We start from the raw sequence: 17,601 nt of genomic DNA on the forward strand, positions 1-17,601 counted from the left end.
GGTAAGCATCATTCAGGCTGAGGGAAAGGAAAGTCAATGGTGAAGACAAATATTCAAAAGTCTGACCCCAAAAATAATATGGAGAGATTGCTACATGTTTGAGGGTGAAAAGAAGAAAGGTAGAGAATATTAAATTGTAGAGTGGGGGGACCTCAGAACTCAAAATAAGAAGCATTGTTTTTAGAAGTAAGAAAATAATTTTATCTAGACTTTAAGGGGAGGTGTTACTTTGAGAGAGAATGGACATTTATTTCTCTGAAAATAAGAATAAAAACAGGCCTTCCTTTTTCCGCCATCTTGGACCCTGTGGAGGCCTGCTGGGAACAGGACTTCTATAAGGACAAATATGTCTGGAAGGCTGTGGTCCAAAGCCATTTTTGCTGGCTATAAGCGGGGTCTCCGGAACCAGAGGGAGCACACAGCTCTTCTTAAAATTGAAGGTGTTTATGCTCGAGATGAAACAGAATTCTATCTAGGCAAGAGATGTGCTTATGTGTACAAAGCAAAGAACAACACAGTGACTCCTGGTGGCAAACCAAATAAAACCAGAGTAATCTGGGGAAAGGTAACTCGTGCTCATGGAAACAGTGGAATGGTTCGTGCTAAATTCCGAAGCAACCTTCCTGCTAAGGCTATTGGACACAGAATCCGTGTAATGCTGTACCCCTCAAGGATTTAAACTTACTGAAAATAAATAAAATGGATTTGTTTTCCAAAAAAAAAAAAAAAAAAAAAAAAAAAAAAAAGAATAAAAACATAATTTGAGGAGCATGGGATCCACAAGGGAGAGCCTTCCAGTGGGCCTCAGCTTTCTTCGAAGAGTACTTAAAGATGGAAGTGTTTAGGAAGAGGGGACCTCCTGTAGGGGTGCACCAGGACAGCCCAGGCACAGAAGAAATGGGGAGGCAGAGAACACCCACTAAAGAAGGGGCAGGAGGCTGAGGACAGTCAAAGAAAGGCTGTTTCACCTGGAAAAGGGAAGATCTACATAGGAATCAATGGCTGGCTTCAAATATTTAAAGAACTAAACATCTGTGGGAATAGGAGGAGCAGCTGGTGGAAGTTACAGGAGGCAGATTCTACATGAACATTAGGCAAAAAACTTGCTCCCACAGTGGAGCGGAGAGGCGAGTGGTTCTCCCAGAGGTGGTGTCCGGAAGACATGGACAGTTACTTGCCTCGGGTGCTGCAGAAAGGATTTAGTACCAGAAAAGAGTTAAGCTTTGGTGATTTCTAAGGCCCTTCCCTCCAGCACAGATGAAATCTATAGGTACGGAACCAATTTAATATAAAGAATACCAAGGCTGGAACACACCTTAAAGTTCATCTAATCTAATAACCCATTTGATTCTTGAGCCCCTTCCACAACATGCTCACCAAGTGATCAGGGACTTTAAAATGCACCCAAGCGAATCCATAGGCAGTCACCGGAAGCACTGGGTTTGTACTTACTTATCATCTGGACAGAGAACTAATTCGTGAACCTCCCAGAGAACTCACTGTCAAGATGGTCTAAGGTCAGTGGTTAGCAAACTGCGGCTCGCGAGCCACATGCGGCTCTTTGGCCCCTTGAGTGTGGCTCTTCCACAAAAATACCACAGCCTGGGCAAGTCTATTTTGAAGAAGTGGTGTTAGAAGAAGTTTAAGTTTAAAAAACTTGGCTCTCAAAAGAAATTTCAATCATTGTACTGTTGATATTTGGCTCTGTTGACTAATTAGTTTGCCGACCACTGGTCTAGGTGAAACTTACCTGAGAACCCTTCTCAATGAGAGAAGAAATATTGGCAAATCTTGTATATAATTTTGAGTTGCTCTTCACCCTTGTTTATTACATAAAAACCCAAACTTACAAAGCAAATGCTGGTTATTATTCATATTTTAAAAGGATCCCCTACTTTACTAAATAATTCACTTTGGGATACTTAAAGCCACAAATTTCAGGAATGAACTTAAAATGTACTCAATTTTCTCCTTCCCCACAAACAAAAAGTTCTTTACACACAACTTTCCAAGAACTCGTATGTCACACAAAGTAAATTTCAGTAGTATTACAACATAAAAAACACTTCGCGCTTAATTGGCCACACACAAGTGATCGAAGATCAGTTTGGGTCCAAAGGGAGGCTTAGCAAAGAACATCTCATTTGATCCAGAATTTCAAGATCTACACTAGCCAGGGCTCTGTTTACCCAGAGAAGGGAGGTAGAAAACGTCAGAAATGTTCTCAGTGGCACTGGGTGGAAAGCCCTTTTTGGGCTTACTGCACTGTTTACTAGCCATGTGGCTTTGAGGGGAGTGACTTAATCTCTCAGCCTCAGTTTCTACAGGTGTAAACAAGGATTACCTAACACACATGGTTAATTCTGAGGATTAGAGAGAATGTCTACAAAGCAACACACACACACACACACACACACACACACACACACACACACACGGCCTGACACAAGGTAGGCAGGCCCTCTGCTGCCTTTACTTTGCTCCTCAACAAGCCAGTGAGGTAGCACACCTAAAGGCTGTTAATGCCATTTTATTTAAACCAGAGCTAAGTTACAGACTAAAATTAAACCAGCACAAAACCTGGCTTCTCTGCCATGGCGCCTGCCAGGCAATCTCACCATCTCCTCAGGCAGGAGATTCCAGTAAGTGACAGTAAAGAAGAGCGTTGCTGATTTTCAGAAGACATAAAGTAACAAGAGCTGTGGGAGAGCGCCTCTAAATACATGGCCCCTTCCTATGCCCTGCTAACCCTAACCCAGTTCCTAGGGGAGAAGGCGGACAGGATGGGAGACATGGCTGCAGGGGTGGTATAAATGGTGAACGTTAGAGCCCCATCACATCTCTCAGTCCCCAAGAATCTCTCCAACCATCATCAGCATCATCTCTACTATGGTTAAGTGGCAATTTTCACAATTATACTTAAAAGTGAGCAAAGGCTTCTTTTAATTACATGCTCAGCGGAATGGCTAAAATGAAAACGAAATAAAATAAAAATACTAAGCATTGTGGAGCATGTGGTTCTACTGCTGGTGGGAGTGTAACTGATAGGGCCAATATTAGAAAACTGCTTGGCAGAATCTACTAAAGCTGACATTGGTGCCCTATGGCATAGCAATTGCAGGTAAATAGAAATGTTTACTACAGTCACCAAAAGACAGGCCAGGACTGTGCTGTCCAATACATGTGGCTCTTTATATTTGAATTACTTATAATTTTAGGAAATTGAAAATCCAATTCCTCAGTCACATATTAGCCACATGTGACCTGTGGGAGCCACATATGACTAGCAGGAGCCACACTGGACGGCCCAGATACAGCACATTTCCACGCTGAAAGTCCTATTGCAGACTGTTCTAGAATGTTTGTAGCGGCACTATTCACAACAGACCCAAACTAGAAACTACCCACCTGCCCATCAGCAGCAGAATGGGCGAGTTAACTGTGGTGTGGTCACACAATGGAATACTGTTAAGTAAGGAAAGGGCACGATCTACAAGGTCACGCAGCAATATAGATAACTCTCACCGGGCCCAAAGCCGGGCACAGAAGGGTACATACTGTATGATTCCGTGTACATGATGTTCTAGACCAGGCGAAACCCGTCTATCCTGGCTGCTGTTAGAAACCAGGAGAGTGGTTGCCAGGATAGCGGTGGGGTAGTGACACCAGGGAGCGCGAGGGGACTTTGTGGGCTGGAAACGTACTGTTTCTTCACCTGGGCCCTGGTCTCGGGAGTGTTTACTTTATGAGGGTTCAGCGAGCTGTACTCTCTCGTCTTTTCTGTATTTGCTTCTTTAATAAATTTTCGAAGAGCTCCTTTAGAAACTGTGCTGTTATTAATGTTACCTGCAGTCTGGGTTTTCGAAAGCACGCCCTTTCAATACAGCGACTGTGGGTCTGAGGCCAGACCCCTCCCCTGGGCTTCCAACGGGGCCTCTGGACTCACCTAGACTCCCGGGACGTCCCGCCTCCTCGCCGCGCGCCGGGCCTGGCTCTGCGCCCAGATTGCGACCATCAGGGCGGCAGGCTCTTCAAGTGCGGGCTCCCATCCCGGGGTGGGCCAGGCTCTCCCGGGGCTCGCCGTGCGCTCCCCGCCCCGCGGGCTCTGAGAGCCCCAGGCCCGTCGGGGAGGCGGCGCCCAGCCCCGCGTCACCTGCGCTGCCGCCGCCGGCTCCAGGGTCCTTCCCCGCCGCGCGAAGCCTGGCTCCGGCCCAGCACCGAACCCCTTCTGGTCTCGGGGAATCCGCCGTCCTTCCAGGGCGCCGTTCGACTTGGGAGAAGGCGCCCGGAAAGTTCCCTCTTGGGGCCCTGAACTCTCAAGAGAAGGGGGAGAAGGCTGTGGTTGAGGCTTTGAACCCGACCGCCTCCTGCGAGAGCCTTTCGCCAGGCAAGACCCGCCCACCGGGCCCCACCCGGCCCCACCCAGGCGGGGAGCGCGGCCGCAGTGCGTTGTGGCGGCGCCAGGGAACGCAGAGAGCCGGACCCGGAGAAGCCCCGCCGAGAAGGGGGCGGGGGGGGGGCGCAGGGTTTCCCCTCCGCACCTTTCCTGCCTGCAGAGACGCGGTAGAGGGGACCCGAGGTCCCCCCTGAAACCTCCTTTCACCTGGCCCTTCCGCCGGCTTCCACCACCCCGGCGAGGCCCACGCCTGCGGGAAGCACCTGCCCCTGGCGTGCCAGCCGTGACTCCGACCCGCCTCTGCGGTGACGCGCGCCTCCAGTGTTGGGGTTCTGAATCCTCCCGCCTGCCGTACCCCGGCCCCGGCCTGGAGGTGCCTCAAGGGCAGAATAGATTTCTCAGTACAGCAGGACAGGCCTGTAACATTGATGCAATGCCTGATGCGTACCAGACAGCTTGATACGCTGCTTTTACATGGATCATCTCATTTGATTTTCAAAGCCAAGGTGATTTGTACACCAGTGTTTACTTATATAAGCATTCATTGAGCTGTATGCTTAAAATGTGTGTATTTTACTGTAGTTTAAAAAACCTATGAGAGAGGTGCCATAAGCATACCCATTTTATAGAGGAGGAAACTGAGGTTCAGAGTGCTCCTAACTTACCAAGGTCTCTACCGCTGTTTGTGGTGGTGCTGAGGTTAGAATGGAGGCAGCCTCACTCCAGGGTCCAGCCTCTTAACCCCTCGGCATTGGGCTCTGGAGGAAATTTTTTTTAAAAGCTGGCCTTCTAGAATCTATGCCACCTCCTCCACCCGTGGCGCCTATTCAGTTCTTAAGCTTGGTGTGGCACCAGTCACTGGGTGGGGAGGGATTAGCCACCCATTCAGGGAAGCAAGAAAGGCCTGAGCCAAAAGTAATCTCTGAAATCATATCATCCATCCTTTTCTCTGTCTGAGAGCTCAGAAACCAGAGCCCAAAGGGACGATTTACTTCGCCTGTTCAAAATCTCATGGCTCATTGGAAGGCCTGCCTGGGTTTTGCAATTCATCCTGGCTTACAGGACCATCCAGTGAAGCAGCACTTTGGGCCTGGGAGAGTCTTTCCCCTTGCAGAGGGAGCTTAAGGGAGGAGTAGCTGTATTGGTCAAGGGTTCTCGCCCTCCAATGGCCAGGGCCCTGGAACCCCAGCAAGGAGCAGTACAGAAGTCTTTCAGCAAGGAGATGGGAGCTATTGATACTCGGAGACTGCAGTCTCCGGGGAGGGGCATCCAGTGGGGAAGGGCTGGTCCAGGCTGGCTTTAAGACATGCAAACTGCAGGGAAGCCAATCCACAGAACGGCTCTGTTTCCTCTGTGAGGGTCACACACCTCCTTTCCAGAACAGGAGGCGATACAGAATGAAGGAAGATAAACGTGGGCCAGAAGGAAGCGAGACAAGGAAGGTGGGTACCTGGGGTTGGGAGCCCTGAGAGGCCACAGCCAGCAGAATACGGACTAGGTTGGAGGAAAAGTTGCTTACTTAGCAAACACCCAGCGGAACCAGGGCGTCTGCTCTCAGAGCTGGTGTGCAGGCATTGAAATTCCACCTTAGAAGATGATGCCCCGGGTGCAGGCATCATCTTCATCACCTACCATACTCCTCGCCTAGTGAATGAAGGGGAAGTCAAACTGGGTCCCAAATGTAGGGCCAGGGGTTTATCCTATACATCCCAGCTTTCCACCCCCTATGCTGCCCCCACCCTCCTTCTTCCTTATCCCGAACTCCTTCCTCCCCATCACCTAAAGTTTGTGAACTGGTGTCAAGGTCATTATCAGGTTCTAAGCTGTAGAGCAAAGGACTACAACCTCCTAGAGAAGCTGTGTCCCCAGGCAGCATGGGGAGGGGGGAAGGGGTAGTGAAGGCGAGATCTTCCTCTGGGATCGGTTGGGTTGCATGTCTTCTACCGGGATTTCAGCTGTCCTGGCTCTGCCCAAGTGAGCGAAGAGTCCGCCCCACTTCTCCCTTGCAGCCAGCACCCAATGCCCCGCAGCTCTACCACAATGAGGCTGTCCTCATGGCCCTGACGCACCAGGGAAGGTGGCCCTGAAGGAGCCTGGCCCCATGATCTCCTACTGTGTTATCTGTCCCAAAGGAAAAAGATGCCAGCCTGCCCCTCCACACCTCACGTGTTGGGAGAGAGACAAATAAAGCTGTGTTGTGATATTGGAAAGTACCTAAGACTCTGGTGGCACATAGGAGGGAGTGATTACCTCCACTTGGGTGGTTCAGGAAAGAAGCCTGGCCTTGAAGGAGAAGCAAAAGTTTACCAGACAGCCAAAACCGGTTTGGCTCAGTGGTTAGAGCGTCAGCCTGCGGACTGAGGGGTCCCCGGTTCGATTCTGGTCAAGGGTCAAGGGCACATCCCCAGTGGGAGGTGTGTAAGAGGCAGCTGATCCGATGTTTCTGACTCTCTGTCCCTCTTCCTTCCTCTCTGTAAAAAATCAATAAAAAATATATTTTTAAAAAAGTTTACCAGACAGATGGGGTGCAGGGCATTCCAGATGGAGGAGGGCCTTGGAATAGCAGAGGCACGGAGGCTGCAACAGCAAAGCACAGCTTGGATTGGCTTCCTTTTTGCCATCCAGGCATCAGCTTAAAAGGCTTTCTTCACCACCTACTCGAAAGAACCCTCTCTCCAGCACTTGGTTCTAGTTCCTTTTTAGAAGGTATCTACTATTTTTACATTTTTTGTTGTCGTCTACCTCCCTGACACACACCCCTGAAAATAAACTCTATATGCCCCCGGACACTTTTTTCTCTCTCACTGTCCTCAGCATCCAGAACAGTGCAAGTGAACATACTTTAACAGGCGCTCAGTAAATGCTGTTGGATGGATGGATGGATGAGTCCTTTGCAGCTGCAGGCAGTGAGAAATGTGTTAGGAAGCGAGAATTCTCCCCTAAGCAACTCATGAAAGATAATAGCTCCAGAAGAGAGGGCTTCTAGGAAAGAGGTTTGTGGCGTCGAGGTGGTGGGAGGCGGTGTCCCAGCTCCAGGACGGCTTTTCAGAAAGTAGGGAACTGGCCGCTAGGAGCTAAGTGACCGGCAGTCTGGTGCAGTAACTCACGCTGCGTTCCGGGGTCTTTCGGCCTCCAGCACAGCGAGGGAGGGAGGGTCTTCGCTCCCCAGGCACCGCCTCTCAAGCCTCCCGCTGGGCCCTTATGGTTGCCTCCGAGCCTCATCCTGGGCGGTCAGCGGAGGGTTTGGGAGGATTCCCTCGCCTGCCTCCCCTTTCCTTCTCCCCACCTTTTTTTTTTTTCTTCTTTCTCTCCGTGGTCTTTGCGGCGCCCTAGCCCAGCGGCCCCGCAGCAGCCCAGCAGCCCCCGCCCCCTCCTGTAAGGGCGAAATTGCTAAACTTGTAGCAATAATGACCCTGCATTCAGGCCGCCGACTCCCGCTGAACGTCTCTGCGCCCCGGCCAGCCGGGCCTAATCAGTGCGGCCCTCCCTGCTGCCCGCCCAGCCTCCGTTCCCCCACGCCGCCCCCTCCCCCAGCGCACAAAAGTGGGGAACAAAACCCCCCGCGCATTTCTCCGTCCCTCTGTTGAGCAGACTGCTGCACAAAGCCCCCGCTCTAAGAAGCAATGGGGAGTTGGGGAGGGGGGAACGTCAATCCCGATGCTGGGGTTTTTGTTCGCGCAGGGGACTTCGCCTTCCTACCACACCTTTTGTTCGGGACTCCAATAAAAAGCCATTCTTTCCGCACCTTCCCGGCCCGGAGCCGCCTTTCAGCGAGGCCCGGCCCCACAATGGCGCGGCGCTCTGAGGCCTCCCCATTCACCCGCCTTGGCACGCTCACAATCGGCCGTGTGGCAGCACAGACCTCGCACAGGCATTCTCCGCAAGTGACAAGGAGCGGCATAAAGCCGCGGCCGCCGGGGGAGAAGGGAGGGCGGCCGAGGGGGAGAACTCGGCCGCGGCGGGGCGCAGCGCTCTCGGGCGCGTTGTAAGCCCCGGCGGCCACAGAAGGAGCCACCTTCGCGCCGCCTACGGCTGGGCCTGGGGAAGTTTCCTTTTCCCGGGCGACCCTCCAGGTGGGGCAGAGTCTAAGCCTTGATCTAAAGCAGACTCAGGCCCTAGCCCAGACATCTGGGTAAAAACTGGAGGGGATTACAAAGCCCCGGACCTCAAAAGGCCATGATGCTCCGACCTATTCTCGCCACTAGAGTAAAAAGAAATAGATGAACAAAGCCACGAGGAGCCCAGACTTGCAGCCTGGGGACTGGCGCAGGGCCGAACAGGCTGCGATCGTCCAAGGAATACTGCTTTCCCTTACTCACCTGGTCCTCCCCTGCCCGCCCCGTTTAAAGGATCCCGCCCCACTGGGGGGGGGGGTAGGGGGCTAAACAAAGCCTGTAGCCGGCTAATGGTTTGGAAATATTGCACCTTGTTTATTGACTCCTGTAGTGTATGGCAGCGGTGTGTACACGGCATGTGGATATAGTTATATATATATATATATTATATGTGCTGAATACAGAATACGAAACAGAAAGGAACCCGGTAACACCTTCCATGGGCCACCAGGTCCCGGATTTGTTCAGCCCTCAGATTTTTTAATCTCGCTTCGCTGGTTTTTCTCGATGAGTTCTACCCCCCGACAATCCGGAGATCCAGGCCGAGGAATCTGCTGCTGAGGGCAGGCGGTTGGAAAAGGGAAAATCGAGTGTAGTGTGGCGTTCCGGGCCCGCAAAGGGGGCTAAAGGTCCGTGGGGCTTGGGGATTTCTCAAGCCGCGACGCCCATTTTTCTCTCCTTCATGCTATTTTGTGTGTGTGTGTCTTTGGGTTCTCCGCCAACGCTTTGAGGAGGCCTTGGGAAGGCCGGGGGAGAGAAGCCTTCTCGCTCGGGGAGAACCAAGCGGCAGCCAGATTCCCAGCCTCTCGCACTCCGTTCGGGGCCAGGTCGGGGCCATGTCCTCCCCGGCACCTAGCCGGCCTTTCTGCCTCGGAGGCAGTCTCCGCACCGGTCCTGGGCATCCTTCTCGCTCCTGAGACCCCTTCCTCAGGCCTTACGTGAGCTGCGCTCAGGGCTCTCTAGCGAGTGAGACGAGTTTTGTTTTGTTTTTTAACAAGGGGAGTTGGCCCTTGGATCCAGCCTTGCTCGCACTCAGTCCCGTGGCGCCAGGCTGTGGTGGGGCGTCCGCCGCCGCCTTGACCCTACCAGGCCCGGATGCCCTGCAAGGTGCCCTGCGCGCAAGCTGCCCCGGCCGCCGCACCCTGATGCAACGGCTGAGCGCTGCCACCGCCGCCGAAGCCGCCCAGGTTGCTCACGTTCACAAAGGGGCCGCCTCCGGCCGCGCTGCAGGCGGGCTGCAATGCCGCGGCCGCCGCAGGGGCCCCGCCGCCCCCTCCGCCGCCGCCGCCCGCGGGGTACGCACAGCCGTAGCTACCGCTGTAGGCCGCAGCGGCGGCGGCGGCGGCAGCGGCGGCGGCGGCGGCCGCAGCCGAATTTCCATAGCCGTAGGCGGGGAAGCCGTTGTAGGAGTAGGCGCCCGCGCTCACGCTGTAGGGCGCACCGTAGGCTTGGGCGCCGGGCGTGACGCACGGCTTACCGTCCCGCACCAGCACCGGCACCGCCACGCGGCGCGGCGGCGGCGGGGGCGCGTGCGCGCCCAGCTCCAGAGACTTGTCCTGCCGCTGTCTCTTGCACTTGTACCTACGATTCTGGAACCAGATCTTCACCTGTGTGGACGTGAGCTTCAGGCTGCTGGCGAGGTGCTCGCGCTCCGGCGCCGACAGGTACCGCTGCTGCTTGAACCTGCGCTCCAGCTCGAAGACCTGGGCTTGCGAGAAGAGGACCCGGGGCTTCCGGCGGCTGCGTGGCTTCGGCCTCTCGCCATCCTCTGCCGCCTTACAGTCTCCCGCCGCCTCCAGAGGCTTCTTCAGCTGGCAGCTTTCTGCGGAAGAAGCAAAACATCAGTGTCCCTTAGATGTGCCAGACCTCACCGCAGCTCCGATGCCGGAGCACTGTGGCCTTTTTGGTAGCTGCGCGGAGAGTGCGGTCGTAAATGTTTAGAGTTTTTGGAAAGTTTGTGGCTCCGTCCAAGTACAGTTAGAACGCCCTTGAGGCACGTTCCATCGGGAGGGGTAGTTATAGTTAGTGCGCGTTTATTTAGAACTTGAGCATCTGCGAGAGAGGAGATTACCCCGTATTACATGTGCGCGGCTCAGCGTGCTAATGACTATTTTCAGGATGCAAGTTTGCAACTACATAATAACTACAGTATTTGCAAACTCGTTTGCCTTCCACTCCGTCACAGAGAGCTGAAGGTGTGAGGCATGTTGGTATTTGGGAGCCGGTATGCGAGAGCTGCGCGGACAGCTTTCTGATAGAAAGTGTAACGCTCGTGCATTGCCCGGGGACTAATTTGTGCTCTTAAAGCACTACATGCTCACAGCTAAATGTCCGTGTGATGATGTCTGTGCTACCTTAGAGAGAAAGGAAATTTGACTGATACAGAGTTTCACGTCGATTTTAGGCCCTGGGGAGCTGTCAGAGGATAGGCCTTGGCTTTGGCCAGATCAAATTTCCTCTTGGGGAAAGAGATCCCACTGTGTCCCCTCAGAAACAAACACTTCCTTGGAGATTTTATTCAGTTATCTGATTTCCCTACCCAATCACCTCCCATACGATGGGAGCGCCGGATCTTAGACTAAGTCTGGCGCGGTTTTCCTTCGGCCGGAAGCAGCACTGCCTGGGACACAAAGCAAAACGTTAAGAATTCTTTAAAAAAAAGGCCGGCGCCTCAGGGGTGTGAGTGCTCTGCGGAATAGGCTGTGTTCCCACGCAATCTCTCTCTGCCGGGTGCTGTGGGTTCGAGGACGCTGAGCTCCAAGTAAAGAGATGAGGAAATCACTCAGCTGGTCTCTAGCAAACTTCCTGTGCCCCGTGGATGCTGGACACAACCTCATTTTTTTCTGAAAAGAGGGACCACTGCTCTGGCATCAGAGAACTAGCCTCATGCTAGAGGGAATGCAGAAAAGATTCAAGCCCTTGCCCCTTTAGCTCTTGGAAAGAGCGAAAATACAGTGAGTTTGCCCAGACTCAGCGGCTGAGCCCCTGTTGCTCATCTACATTGGGGCAGCAATACCGATTTTCCCTTCCCTTAGGGGCTGCATGGACCCCTCCCTGGGAGGAGGTGTTGTCAGGGTCACCTGGTCCTTCTCCCTCCACCCAGGCACCTGCTCTTTGCGGAGTTGTCGTTGGCCAGGGCGAGGCATGACCCCAGCCAAGGGCTAAAGGGGCAGACAACCATGCTGGCAGGTTTTGGGGGCGCTCCGCCATTGCTCCAGATGTGCGGGTGCGTTTCCTTTCCCCCTCTACTCACTTTGGCTCCGGTCCCTCACGACCTCAGACTCCTCTTCATGTTCCTTAGGCCCGCTGCATGAGTCTCGTAGGACTGCATGGACATAGCTCTGCGGACAGAGCCCAGAATCCCCGTGGCCGTCGGCCGTGGCTAGTGAGTTCAAATAGGACAATTTCTCCCCTTCTTCTTCCTCGTCTTCTTCCCCTCCGTCAGAAAATTGCGTCCCATCGGCGGTGGCCAGCATGCAGGGCGCTGAGTGGAAGTGGTGCTCCAAGTCCGCTTGCAAATGAGCGCCGTGGAAGTGCTGTTGCTGCTGCTGCTGCTCCAGGTTCAAAATGTCTTTGACTGAGAAAGGGGTGGAAGTGACCGGGCTTGGTAACATCATCAGGGCCACTTAATTTTCCAGCCCAAATACTCAATAAATCCCGGCGGGGGCGGGGAGGCAGCGCAGCGCTCCAGCTCTCCTTCTGAACTCCACCGCTGCTGCCCAGTGGGGCTTTTGACAGACGCGGTCCTGCTCCAGTCTAAATCGGCTCCATTGGCCGGGACCTGGGAGTCTGGGTTTTGTTACAGCCACTGCAGGGTCTGGGCCCTCGGTGGTGAAGCCTGTGTCTGAGGTTCGTGCGTCATGTCAGGGGCGGGGCTCTCGCCTCAGCCTCCGTTCCCATTGGTTCCAGCTCATGCTGACCACGCCCCTCACTTCCACTGCGTGGGGCGTAGTGACCCTACCAGAAATAGACAAGGACTACTATAGAGTCTCCAAGTCTGAGTCGCTGCGGGTGAGTCTGCACCGCCTCGGGTGCCCGAACACCACTTCCCGCCCCTTCTGGCCGCACTTTCCCGGCCAGCGCCAGTTCTGGGAGGTTTCCTGTCCGCAAACCAACTCTGGGAAGGATGGATGGCCCAGGAGCATGATTTTTCCAGCTGCTGCGGGGCAGGAGAGCTTCCTTGCCTATAAATACCGGGCACTAGATTCCCAAGGAGGCAGAATGTTTTATATATCTATAAATGAGCGACGTGTCCGTTCCCGCCTCATTGACTTTGCTCAAGCTGTTCCCTTTCATTGGAACGCCTTCCCTACGCTTGTCTCCATGAGTCAAAAGCTGTTCTCCAAGGTTCTGCTCAAATACCACCTCCTCCAAGAAAGCGTGCCCCCTGGTCGCCTAGCCCGAGCTCATCTCTCTCGAATCTGAACTTGCAGCGTGTGTTAGTAAAGGACATTCGGCACTTATTACCTCCCACTTAGTAATATAGCTATATTGCCTACTTGCTCCACCCAGGTAGACTATGAGCCCCCCAAGGCAGGGTCCCGGTTGCATTTGCCCTTGTATTTGTCTTGCAGCAACTGCACTAAGCAGGTATGTGAGAGACAGTACGATGGAGTTATTGCTGAACTTTGTCTCACAACTCTTGGTTTGAATCCTAGCCTAGTCAGTGTGTGGCCTTGGGCGTTTCTAAGCCTCAGTTTCTTTGTCTACAAAAAGGAGACAATAATACCTTCTTCAGGGTTGTTGCCAGGGATAAATGAGGCAAAACATGCCAGGAGCCAGGGGAAGGCCCCACACATGTTAAGTGCTCAAGTACATGTCAATTACTGCTATTCAACATTAGAGGTCAAACAGTGTTTGTTGACTGCACTGGTGAGACAAGCTGGAGTACCGCGCACACGGTGGCTTCATACAGTCTTGAAGAATCTGTCCTCAGAAGGGCGGTGAAAAAACCCGCCATGGAGACTGTCTTTTCCGCCTATTGAAATTGGGGGCCAGTTTCTAGACCTTGACCCTTGGAGGCCTCTAATTTTCCCAACCCACACACCTTCTGGCGCCCCCGTGCGGCCCCCTTCGTGTATTCTAGGCGAATCTGTGGGGTCTCCTGAGATACAGGAAACTCCACGCTGGTAGGGATCATCTTCCCGCACAATAGGCGCTTACCTGCCATTCCTCCCAGCCCAATGAGAAACGGGGCGCAGAAAGACCCTGCATAGCGCTGGCCTTGAAAGAACAGAGATCTGTTCCCGACCAACCTTGATGCTCCATCCGGCCTTAGCTGCCCCAAGCATTTTTTTTTATTATTTATTTATTTTTGGCAGTCGAGATGGTGGAATTGGGGGAGACCGGCCTCAGCTGGAATGAGCGGGGTGGACCGCACAAAGTCCCTGAGCGGTGGCAGGCATGGAATGGGAGTGGGGAATGAGGGAGGAGAGCTGCTATGTGCCCCCGCCTCCCCATTCCCCCGCAACAGCAGGAGGAGTGGGTGTCCAAGACTGGGGAGAGAAAGAACAGCCGGTTGGGAGGTGGGGAGAGGCGGGGCGGTTCAAGAGGGAGCGGAAATGGTGGGGGAGTCAGCTCCTGGGGAGCTCGGTGAACTGGGACGCGGCAGCGCGGGCCACGTGCGCTGGGGAGTTCTTAGGTGCCAGTGGCCGGTGGGCTGTGGGGGGACCCTTTGTGGGCAGGGCCTTGAGCCAGGAAGACCGCTCCTCAGCTTCTGGGGCACCCCGTGCCTTTCAGCTTTGAATTCTCAGACTATTGACACCCCAGGCGGGCCGGCGTCTCCAAACCAGGCCGTGGTGTTGCTGAAAGAAGGATGCGCCTGGTTTTGCGGCAGATCGAGAATGCCTGGGCGCAAAGATCGAGAAAGAGGTGGGGGTGAGTGCGCGGCACTGCCGGCTGGGAGTCCTTGAGCGTGTGCGTTGTGGTGTCAGGCAATATAAGAGAAGGAAGGGGCGCTCCCGCTTCACTCCTCCGCCCCCATCTCCAGGGCTAGACGTCTCGCGGGGGAATGTTTGGCTCCCCTCTGGTCCTCATTTTTTAACGCTTCTCTGGGTGCTTTCCTTACGTGATTTCAAGATTTAGAAAATAGAAAAAGACAAAAGCTACCGATACTCTCTCTCGCATTTCCAACCGAAGCCTGCATTTTCCCTTGCTACGTTCTCTTGCTTCTCGGAGAAAGCCCTTCGCTCCTAAGCTTTCCCTGAGTCCATCTCTAAGATCCCCCATCTTAGATCCCGTGGCTGGGCACAGGGAACAACAAGGTGTGCCCACATAACCTCTGGAGTCTATCCGGTTGCCTCCTCCCTGATCGCGTAGAAGGCTGTCTCCTCCCCACCGCAGGCCCACTCGGTCCGTTCTCCTCCCAACCCGCTGCCACCAACACCCACCCAGATACCCTTGGACCAGGCCCGAGCGGGTTATCTCCTGTGTCCCCTGACCGTGTTGCTCCTCAGCGGGCCGCCTGGGGACGAGGTCAGAGTCGATGGGTTGAAGGCTGGTGAGGATCCGGAGCGGGGAGCCCAGGGGCTGGGGCTTAGCAGGCGGTTTCTGCGCGCTGTTCCCCTTTGCTCTTCTTGTACCCAGCCCTGCGCAGGGCTGATCTATGGCGGCGAGGGCGGGGGTGGGATGGGGAGGGAAACGGGAGCGGTGGGGGAAGACTTCTACCTGATATCTTGGTCTTAAGCAGGGGCTACAGTCATCTCTGGCTGCCCTCCCCTGCTTTCGGCGGGTCTGGTTCCCTGGAAGTTGAATTCCCCAGCTGGGATCCTCACCAGGCTAATCTCATCTAAATAAGTGGCCTGCCTTTCTGTACCAGCCTGCAGCCAGCCCTCCCCAAGACGGGAGAGAGTGCACCCCTGCCCAGGAGGAAAACCCCAGAGCAGTAGTTACCTTACAGCCACCGTGGGTTCTCCGGAGTCACTTATCAGAATGTGGGATCTGTTTCCAAGGAGTATCCAGTTACGATGGTGTTGTCTGAAACGGGGATCTTTAAAATCCTGGGGCTGTGCTCAGCTAATAATAGGTTTTTCGTTCCAGACTGTTTAGCTAATTACTGTCAGATAAAGTAAATATCATTGCATCCATGGAAGCGTTTGATTTTATTTTAATCGAGTGTAGTGTAGGGTAGTATCTGCCTATGTGTGTAAGCTTGTCCCATTATACAGGTATGCAAGTCCCTTTCCTCCCATATGTGATTAAAGGTCACAGTAAAACGATGGCAAATTCTATGAGGGGAAAGTGCTATATAGGTTCATAAGAGATAACTAAAATTATACCTTTTTTGGAGAAAAGTCATGTGCTAACCATTACAATAAATATATTCTCAAATAAAAATGCGATGCTTCTTTGAAAACTTTCAAGTGTTCCCATAAGTTATTATTGTCTACACAAAAACTGCCTCATTAATATCCATATAAATATAGGCAGATAATCGATCATTTTAGTTATATATGCCAAAATTGTTGTTACCTTCGAACTATTCAAATAACTAGTTAATTCTGTAACCAAATCCACAAAAAGGTTGAAAGTTATTGCGGCTTTCTAATCTAAATGTAGCACCAAAGTCAGAAGTGATTTTTCTATTAAAGCATAAAAAACCGTCCTGTGATGAGCTCACAGCTAGTCAAAACCACATGATAACATTTCAGCAGCATTTTTTTCATAGAATTTTCAATTTTTTTACCGCTCTCCTAGAAATTTTATTTTTAATGGCTCATAAATAAATAAATTAATTAAATAAAAGGAAAAAGTTTCCTCTTTAGCAGCAGCACTAAATAGGTTTTTGTTATTTTATTGGTGGTGTGTATGGGTGCATGCATTTTGGTTTGATTTTTAGTGGAGGGATGTTAGGAAGCTATTAAAAATTTTTTTGATCAATCTAGAGGCAATAGTGTTTTGTGAGAAGGTTGAGTACATTTTCTACTTTTCAAGAAACATCAACTTCGTAGGACAGTCCCAGAAAGCACCAAACTGATCTAATTCTGTCAGAGGACATTTTTCCTCATTTTTGTAATTTTGTAAGCGATTTTGAAATGGCATTTTGAGCATTTTGGTTTGTTTTGCATGTATTTGTGTAAATACCATATTTTTCCATTTTGTGTCTGGAATTGAGTTTTCTAAATAAGCCACCACTTCCCTTCCCTGGAAGAAAACCAGTCCAGGTTCAATAATCCTGTAAATCTTCGTAAGTTACAGGCCCTTGTTGAGGAGTGAGTTTCGATTTCTCGGGGAGAGGACCATCCACATCTACGTGTATCTGCTCCTCTCCAAAATATTTTATAACAATGTAAATACAGCGTTTGTCACCAAAACAAGTTCTATTCTGCCAATAAAACACACCAGTTAGAAAGGCTAACTTTGTCGAATGAAAATTAACGCATATTTTTTTCAAACAAAAAACGCCTACCTAAAGGACGCCTACACACAGACATTTTATTTGTACTATTTGGGAGTGCAGTGAAGTTTTAACTTGGGGATTAAATTGGAATTCTGGATGCATTCCTTAACTTCTTTTTAGTGTGCGTTTAACTTCCTGTAGCAAAACTTCCATGTCTAGAGACTTTTTAAAATAGAGTCTGATTTCAGAACTGCAGCTGCAGTCTTTGGCGAATAAATTCACGCAAACCAGAGCTCTCTGCCGATCTCTGAGCTGTGAGGGTGGGAGGTGGGGGAATGGCTCATCAAGTTCCAAGAAGCAGAGATTCTTTGTGACTGCCTACAGCGATCTTCTCAACCCCGTCTGCTTTCAACCGCAAGCCCTGGGACTTCGGCCACTGACATAGAAATCTTTTCTCAACTCTCCGTGAGAGTCAAGTTAGAGCAAATAACTTCAAAGCGTGTGAGAACGAAATAGACCATTCGCACTTGGAAAGAAACTGTTGCCGCATTCTTATCTCTTTAAAGCAACACCTTGTCTCATTTTCGCAGTGTTCAGCCTGGAAGTCCTGGCCTTTGGTCCCCGACGGGGAAGAGCGGTTCCCAAGGTGCAGCGGGACCTTTGCTGGTCCCTGGGCGACCACCGGGTCTTGGGACCCAGCCGTCAATTTGCCCTAGGTTCTCTGGAGCTCCGGGGGGCACCCAACAATGACC

At 52.2% G+C, this 17,601-nt stretch overlaps 2 protein-coding genes and 1 long non-coding RNA gene across 3 annotated transcripts; 2 read left to right on the forward strand and 1 right to left on the reverse strand.

Annotated features, from left to right (window-relative positions):
• The first annotated feature begins 289 nt into the window (after positions 1 to 289).
• LOC308233854 (large ribosomal subunit protein eL33) lies at positions 290 to 709 on the forward strand. Its single transcript, XM_080640827.1, has one exon. The coding sequence runs from the start codon at positions 347 to 349 to the stop codon at positions 677 to 679; it is 333 nt and encodes a 110-aa protein (XP_080496953.1). The 5' UTR covers positions 290 to 346; the 3' UTR covers positions 680 to 709.
• Positions 710 to 4,009: 3,300 nt separating this feature from the next.
• LOC308233889 lies at positions 4,010 to 7,182 on the forward strand. The gene is made up of 3 exons (XR_013959009.1): positions 4,010 to 4,902; positions 5,776 to 5,838; positions 6,352 to 7,182. It is a non-coding gene; the product is annotated as an uncharacterized lncRNA (long non-coding RNA).
• A 2,411-nt stretch (positions 7,183 to 9,593) lies between these two features.
• On the reverse strand, positions 9,594 to 12,128 carry NKX2-3 (NK2 homeobox 3; the record flags this gene model as incomplete). Its single annotated transcript, XM_080641347.1, has 2 exons — positions 9,594 to 10,333; positions 11,765 to 12,128. The coding sequence occupies 2 exons, from the start codon at positions 12,126 to 12,128 to the stop codon at positions 9,594 to 9,596; spliced, it is 1,104 nt and encodes a 367-aa protein (XP_080497473.1).
• Positions 12,129 to 17,601: the final 5,473 nt, after the last annotated feature.

This window comes from Plecotus auritus (assembly GCF_963455305.1).
Source record: "Plecotus auritus genome assembly, chromosome: 9".
Lineage (NCBI taxonomy): Eukaryota > Metazoa > Chordata > Mammalia > Chiroptera > Vespertilionidae > Plecotus > Plecotus auritus.

Coding starts and splice junctions, on each gene's coding strand:
- LOC308233854 (XM_080640827.1), top strand. CDS start 347: ATGTCTGGAAGGCTGTGGTCCAAAGCCATTTTTGCTGGCTATAAGCGG.